We start from the raw sequence: 8678 nt of genomic DNA, 5'->3' as shown, positions 1-8678 counted from the left end.
GAATTAGTGGAGGTCTGCAGAGATGAACTGAAGAAAAAGGACACTGTTTTAGGGAAAGCCATCTCACCAGAAGAAAAGATTCAAAAAATGGTTCAAATGGCTCTGAGCACTATGGGACTTAACATCTGAGGTCATCAGTCCCCTAGAACTTAGAACTACTTAAACCTAACTAACCTAAGGACAGCACACACATCCATGCCCGAGGCAGGATTCGAACCTGCGACCGTAGCGGTCGCGCGGTTCCAGACTGAAGCGCCTAGAAACGCTCGGCCACACAGACCGGCAAGAAATGATTTTCGTGACATTAAGGTAACTAACTACCAGTCTAATTATTTGTTTTATGCAGTGATACTTGCAATTTGAGTTGTAACTGTAATATATACATAGAAGCGTTTTATCAGTTTTAATCCACAAAGTACTTTATTACAAAATAATATTCAATATTACAAAAGAAACTTGAAACAATATTACAATTAAACTTAAAGCAATACTACAAATGAGACAAAACAATATTACAAAAAAAATCTTAAAACAAATCAACAACGTCTGACGACTCTGACCCATTAACATCACTTGCTGCAGCTGGAGACGTAACTGTGTAATTTTGTTCTGGAGGTGCATGTTATGGATAGTAATTTACTGTGTTAGTAGTTTGCGACTGCAGTGGAGCATCAGGTACAGGGCGACAGGAAACTGTAGGACGATAATTTCCTATTGGCCAGTGTCCTGAATAAACATTACTCTGTAAATAGCGTGGTCCGTACTGAGCTTCGTTTATCACACTCATTATTTTAATTTTCGTCTTCATTTTCCTTTCCTTGGGAATACCACGAAGGGGGTTTAACAGAGACAAGAAAAACATTCTGTCTTCACCCTCTTCTGCTTGCCACTCCCGTAATTCTCTTTGATGAATACTCGCATTAAGTAGCTTAATCAGTTGGTCTTCGTCATCTTCTTTCCTCCTTTTTATATTTCTTCTTAACGGAACCGCACCTGCACGAGATGCAGCTTCTTCTTCATTTTCGTGCGGGTCCTCAGCTTGTTCGGATTCCCTTATGCTGACAACGGTGTGAAGGAACGACAGTTGGTTAAAGTAAATGTATTGGCTCTTCCTTGTGGCACCCGATCCTGACTTTAAAGATTTCCTGCGTTATAGCTCACGCGCAAAAGAGCCTCTGAGATTATTCCACCTCTTCTGCAACGCCAAGCCTGCAACAAAATATATGCACGTCTTGTCACGATCCGTGTTATTTGTCATAAATAGTGCCATAATTTTTATAAAAATTTGAATATACGGTGGAGAATGCATTATACGGACCTCAGTGATACGTATTCATGATTATCCGAATTGTAACGGACATGTCGCGCTGGTACTACCCGTCTCAAATTCGTGCGATCCCTGTCCCATGTTTTTGATTATTCTTTGATTAGACAGTTGGCAATCGTGGCGCCGTGTCGCGTTAGTTCTTAAATACACGAAAGCGCAAGAGACTGGTGTTATCGCTTAAAGATAAACATTACTAATAATTAATTAAAAAAAGGGGAGAAACTGGTCTTGAGTTAGTCGATAAGTACGATGTACAGTATGTACTTTTCTATGATAAGCGACACTAAGATGAATACCTATTCAATTTTGATGTTCACATTGTAATGTTCGCCTAGACGTAGATATTGCTATAATCGCACTATTTCACTCCCATTTACGGACCTTGTTAGCACTTGATGTTAGGTTGGCGCAATTGAAATGCATCGTGGTAGTCGCTGCTGCTTGCTGGATCGCTGCTGTGTCTCGATGCTGATGTTGGCTCTAAATCTGGTTGTCTAGGGGTAAAAAGATGAGGTCCCGTGTTTTTTATGTGCGTTGGATGATAAATAATGAGCGAAACCAACAAGTATTTAAACTTCAAATATTCTTGCTGCTCGTATTTATAACATTGTCAAAGAACTACTAAAAAGAGATATAGTTTATAAGTCACATGTACATCTGTTATCGTAATTTGTGCAGTAAAGTTTTTAATTTATATCAAGTGACATAATTTAACAGGTTATTAAAATGACAGTAAGATTTGTTGACTTGACAGAATAATTCTTTGTTACAAAAAGGCCGTTTTTTAGAAGTTTGTCAATTGACTTCTCTAATTTGCATAAATAAGTAAATAACATGAATGATTAAGAATTACATTGGTTTTCGTCTAAAATAGGAGAGTTTACGTGAATACTGAGTGAAATCGGTCCTAGTGAACAAATAGGTTTCACTGGGTGATTTTTATTTAAGGAGATCTAAAATACGTAAGTTGGTCACTATTTTTTGTACCTCATATTAATTATTTAAGATGAACTTAGTGTTTTTACATGATGACATTTGCTGTATCAGTGATCAAGTGATATTAACTTTTGTGTGGTCAGTTACTGAGTATAATTTAATGGGTTGACTGTTTATGGAGACATGTTATGCAATCATTGTTAACATACACAATAACTTTTCTATAACCATAAAACTCATTAAACTGGTTGAATTTGGAGGGTATCGGATACTTCAGGAAAGTAAAGCCTTTATTAGGTTCCGTTACAATACCCCCCTAGGGTAATATCATTTACAGAATGTTAATGATATTAGCCAACTAGGACAAATGTGTGAAATGGCTAAAATTTGGAAAAGTTCTACTTTAATAAATTTTTTGTTTTACTAGGCATAATGTGTATGTATACAACGACCATTACACCATTCCAAAATGACTTTTTTCTGCAAGGGTTTTAGTTGTGTTGATTCAAATGTACTTTGTGTTATGACTCTCAGTATGACAGCATAATAAAAATATTTAGTAATGTATGAAAGTAAAAAAAATTGTATAATCTTTGCTCCCAGTGAGCCACATGAAAATGATCAAAAACAGACAGAAATATATCACATGCGATGTTAAGATATAAAAAAAATATATGTAAATTATTTCAAAGTCAGCTCTCATTGAGTCACAGAATCTTCAAGATAATAGAGCGAACCTAAATATATTACATAGGTGGACAGGTCATATCTCCATAAGAAAATATTCAACTGTCTGCTCTTTTTGAGCCACATAATAGAAATGAAAACAAAGAACATAATTATAAGTATGGACATGATATATACACACAAACACTAGACAAGTCATATGTGTGAATATAATATGCATTTGGAAAAAAAAAGTTTTTTTTAAATATTGTCTCCCATTGAGACACATAGCCAAGATAGTACAAGAACATATTAATACCAAAATAGCACACTTATATTCGTCACATCATAACACAAACATCAAACTTGGTGAACATCTGATTAGCTGTAGAAAGTTCTACACAAATCTTTTGCCTAAGAAAAGAATAGTAACAAAATGATGGGTCTTGCACAACAATTTTTACATTGTCTTTTATATTTGGTGCAAGTATGTCCCATATTCAATGATACAAAAAGAAAGTAATAAATGTTTGTCACCTCTATGGGTGCATGGTTAAACTTGACCATTGCAAGTAAAGAAGACGTCTGAAAATTTAATATTCAATAGTGACGAAAGAAATATAAAAAACATTCTCTCAGAGATCTAGAACTTTTCCAGGGTGTATAGGATGAGCAGTAGTTGCTATTTGACACATCCAGTAAAAATATTTACTGGTAAAATGCTTTACGGAAATGGGTAAGTAACTGTATTCAAAAAGGGAAATGTGCTTAATCATGTTTATATGGTTTCCATTCAGTGATGTTTCTTAATCCAAGTAAACTTCTTGATCTGGGAAAGATAAGTCTATACGCATTAGGATGTGGGCTTTCTTTTATTTCAAATGGACCAATTTAAATATCAAAAAACTTTTTACATTCAGCTGACAATAATTTTGATTTCTCTTGTGTCTTGACGAGTACAAGGTCCCCTGGTTTGAACTGTGTAGCTTTTCCTTTCGCTTTTAATCCAACAACTGGCATCTCAGAAAAATGTTGAGAATTTCTGAGCTTATATCTAAGTCTAGAAGTGATGGCAGAAACAGGACTTCCTGTGTCTACTAACACTCTTCCTTCTCACTTGTCAATATTTACTTTAACATATGGACAACCTAGCTCAACATCTTTCTCTATTTCAGTATTTTCAAACAACAGATCATTTTCAATTTCTTCAGTTCCTAAACTTAGACACATCCCTCTCTGTTTGCAAAGCATTGACATTTAAATATAAACCTTCGTTTTCATCTGTTCCTCTTAACACTGTGTTGCCACTTAACAAACTACTGTTTTCACCCCATTTTTTATGAAGTCCACTGTGGATTCTTATCCACCATGTAGGATACAAGGTTGCACTTACCTTTGCTAATTCTTTGCAAAAGGCATCTTTGTTTATACAGTTTCCATAGTTGTTCCACAAAACTTCAAAAAACTTTTCCCCTTTTTCTTGAAAACACACATTTACATTCCGTCCCTTTATTTTTTTATTAATATTATTATTATTGCCATTCTCATAGATTAGTGTTTCATAGTTCCTAATGGACAACAGCTTGTCATCAGATACACATTCCCTAGCCTACATTTCACTTAAATTAACCCCATTATTACCCATATTTGTCACATCACTTACCTTTACCTCATCATCACTTTTCAATTCTACAAATACTTTTATTTCTTCCTCCACACTCTGATCAATAACATCACTTGATTTAGGATCATTATTTAAATGTCCCTCTATTACTTCTTCCTCCTTCTCCACAACAACCCCATCTTCAGTTTCCCCCCATATGTATCTGAATCTCAGCAATTGAGTCTTTGGCTCCATTAGACACATCATCATCCCCCTTCTTATCAAATAAACCCACCCAATTAGATTCTATTTGTGGTGTGTCTGACTTGTTATTAACACCAGTATCTTTTTCAGCTCAACTTTGGAACTCTGCAATACCTTCAACTTCTGCACTTTCACTAACTACCTGTGCTTGAACACTGTTTTTATTAACTGTATCACCTTTACTCAAAGTATCCCAAAACCTTTTATTACATTCTAATTTATTCATTCTAACAACATCAATATTTTCATGGTACTTACTCTTTACCTTGTATCCTCTCCTTTTCCAGTTTCGGTTATATGTTGTCCTGTCATAATATTGTCTAGCCCCAAAACTACGGACATTCCGTGGGGCTGACCGTTTCCCGGCTGGTTCCCTCGGTCTGTCCGTTTGTACTTGTCGTTTTGTTCCCTAGTTTCAACAAACCCCCTTCTATCTTGTTCTTTTCCCCAATACCTATTTCTATCAGTCCTGTTATCTCTCCTCCATCCTCCCTCCTGTGTATAGTTTCTGAAATCATTTTCATATCTCCCATCTCCCTTATTTGGAGCATTATTTACAGAATTTTCAAAGTCTCTCCTCCCATAATAATCTCTATTTACATTCCTGTTCCACCCCCCCCCCCTTTCTGGTTGTTGCCAGAACCAAAACTTTGGTTATTTTCTCTTTCCAAGGCCCTATCTAATCTATCTACAAATGTCAGGAACTCTTCCATTGAATTGTCTGGTCCATGGACCAATTCCCACTGCAGTCTCTCTGGTAACCTTCTTTTTAAACATCAATTTGTGTCATAATATCAAAAGAGTTATTCAAGTGAGCAAGTTTTTTCAATTGATCTCTGCAAAATTTTTGCATTCCCCCTACTTTCCCTCTATACACTGATCCATTTAGAAATTCTGACTTTAATCTGGCTTGTATGGATTGTGTCCAAAATTTACAAACAAATTTGGATTCAAATTCTTCAAAAGCATTCCAAGAATCATTATTCTTGTTTGCCCAGGATAGGGCTTCCCCCTCTAGAAACCTTTTTACTAACTTAATTTTTATGTTATCTGACATTCCTCAACAAACATATCCTTAGATTGGTGAATAAAGTCAATAGGGTGCAGATTTTCACCAGGAAAGCATTTCACTTGGATGTGCCCATACATTGTATTTTGATTGTAAAACATTTATTTTGACATCAATGCATCTTCCAATTGTGTATATTTAGTGTGTATATTTTCTACTTCTGTATCTACATTAGTGGTATACAGGTTGTATTCTTGTTTAAGGTTTTCTGATGTTTTGTCTATTCTCTGATCTAATCTTTCTACTTCAGTATCTACTTTGTTGCTGATGACAGCAATGCTGCCTGTTTTAGCTTGTATGTTTTCATTTAAACTTTCAACTTTAACTTGAAATTCTTTTCTGGAGTTTATCAATTGTTCTCTAGTGTCCTTACTGAGGGTAGTTTTAATTTCCTCACACTTCTCATTGAGATGAGTACTTAACAGATCCAAATTCAAACTTAACTTATCCAGTCTATCTGTGTTTTCTTTAAGTTTCAAACTTACTTGTTCACTCGATTGTTTATGTTGTGAGCTTATTTGAGATGCAAACTCTGTTAGCCTCTCTGTTAAGTTTAATTGTTCACCATCCCCTGGTTCAATTTTTACATTTCCTACAATCTCATCACTCTCGGGTAGAGACATGTTAACTACTAATTTTTTAAACGACAACAACAACGAAATACCTTGCTTTTTTTCTGTAGGTATGCTATGATGTCGTGGTCGGTGTTCCTTCTTGGCTTTCTTCACTTTTAATCAGTTTTATCGAAGCTGAAGTCTTGATTGATGAATTCCATTGACATAATCCAGATGTTAATCTTCTGAGTGGTGTGATAATAATATTTCGTAGTTGCACATACACACGTTTTTTCACTATGAAATATTTTCACTGTTGCCACACTGCACAAATAAACTTTTTTGTAGTGCTAAGCACTTACGAAATTTATCGCTGCACTATTATCATCGATGCACTTAAAGATCCCAGCTGAGCCCCCACTTTTGTAATGGTCGCCTAGTCGTAGATATTGCTATAATCGCACTATTTCACTCCCATTTACGGAGCTTATTAGCACTTGATGTTAGGTTGGCGCCATTAAAATTCATTGTGGTAGTCGCTGCTGCTTGCTGGATCGCTGCTGTGTCTCGATGCTGATGCTGGCTCTAAATCTGCTTGTCTAGGGGTAAAAAGATGGGGGTCCTGTGTTTTTGATGTGCTTTTGATGATAAATAACGAGTGAAACAAACAAATATATAAACTTCAAATATTTATTACTCTGGTGGCCATCTTAATTCTACTGTCCACCAAAGACAATGACACAACACGAAGTAGTACTTCTTTTACATGTTCTTTGCATTGTTTATCCACCTCGAACAATAACACACAAACACACTTTACCAAAGTAACATTCCAGGTGCGCTCCTGATCCTTCTTGCTGCTTGTATTTATAACCTTGTCAAAGAACTACTAAAAAAGAGATATATCTCATAAGTCACATGTACATCTGTTATCGTAATTTGTGCAGAAAAGTTATTAATTTATATCAAGTGACATAATTTAGCAGATTATTAAAATGACAGTAAGATTTGTTGACATGACAGAATAATTCTTTGTTACAAAAAGGCCGTTTTTTAGAAGTTTGTCAATTGACTTCTCTAATTTGCATAAATAAGTAAATAACATGAATGATTAAGAATTACATTGGTTTTCGTCTAAAATAGGAGAGTTTACGTGAATACTGAGTGAAATCGGTCCTAGTGAACAAATAGGTTTCACTGGGTGATTTTTATTTAAGGAGATCTAAAATACGTAAGTTGGTCACTATTTTTTGTACCTCATATTAATTATTTAAGATGAACTTAGTGTTTTTACATGATGACATTTGCTGTATCAGTGATCAAGTGATATTAACTTTTGTGTGGTCAGTTACTGAGTATAATTTAATGGGTTGACTGTTTATGGAGACATGTTATGCAATCATTGTTAACATACACAATAACTTTTCTATAATCATAAAACTCATTAAACTGGTTGAATTTGGAGGGTATCGCATACTTCAGGAAAGTAAAGCCTTTAATAGGTTCCGTTACAACATGCAAACTTGATAATGTAGACGCGAGTAAACATCGAAAAGTGATGAATACAGAAAAATTAACTTTTGCAAGAGGCTTTGTATTGTTGGTTTTTGAGTCCATTGTAGCACAGCTTTTAATATTTCACAGAAAAGTCGTTTACTTTCATGTGGCATTTTACCTTATATAAAAAGAAAACTAGTCATATGAATCGCTTGTCATACTCATTGTTGCCTAATTTATTACAGGTATCTGGCGACTGGCTGTTCTTTCATGGAACTGCATTATGGATACCGTCTCGGGCACACAACAATCACAGAAATTGTTCGAGAAGTGTATATCCTGTTATGGCAGAAAGTGTATGCAAGTAAAGCTATGCTGACAACAGAAGAATGGTTAAAAATAGCAAATACCTTCGAAAAGAAGGCCAACTTTCCTCACTGCATTGGAGCAATTGATGGCAAACATGTACGAATGATTAAGCCTGCTCACTCAGGTTCCTTGCACTACAACTACAAAAATTACTTTTCCATTCCAGAATGAGATTTTCACTCTGCAGTGGAGTGTGCGCTGATATGAAACTTCCTGGCAGATTAAAACTGTGTGCCCAACCGAGACTCGAACTCGGGACTTTTGCCTTTCACGGGCAAGTGCTCTACCAACTCAGCTACCGAAGCACAACTCACGCCTGGTACTCACAGCTTTACTTCTGCCAGTATCTCGTCTCCTACCTTCGCAGGAGAACTTCTGTAAAGTTTGGAAGGT

The 8678-nt window shown here is 35.6% G+C and overlaps 1 protein-coding gene across 1 annotated transcript; it reads left to right on the top strand.

Moving 5' to 3' along the window:
- The first annotated feature begins 1359 nt into the window (after positions 1-1359).
- Positions 1360-8456, top strand: LOC126184506 (uncharacterized). Its single transcript, XM_049926898.1, has 2 exons — positions 1360-1370; positions 8162-8456. Exons 1-2 carry the CDS (start codon positions 1360-1362, stop codon positions 8454-8456), a joined length of 306 nt encoding a protein of 101 aa, XP_049782855.1.
- The last annotated feature ends 222 nt before the right edge of the window (positions 8457-8678 follow it).

The sequence above is a fragment of the Schistocerca cancellata genome, chromosome 4 (assembly GCF_023864275.1).
Source record: "Schistocerca cancellata isolate TAMUIC-IGC-003103 chromosome 4, iqSchCanc2.1, whole genome shotgun sequence".
Taxonomy (NCBI): Eukaryota; Metazoa; Arthropoda; class Insecta; order Orthoptera; family Acrididae; genus Schistocerca; species Schistocerca cancellata.
Note: the sequence above shows the minus strand (reverse complement) of the source record. Positions and strands in the feature narration are given on the sequence as shown.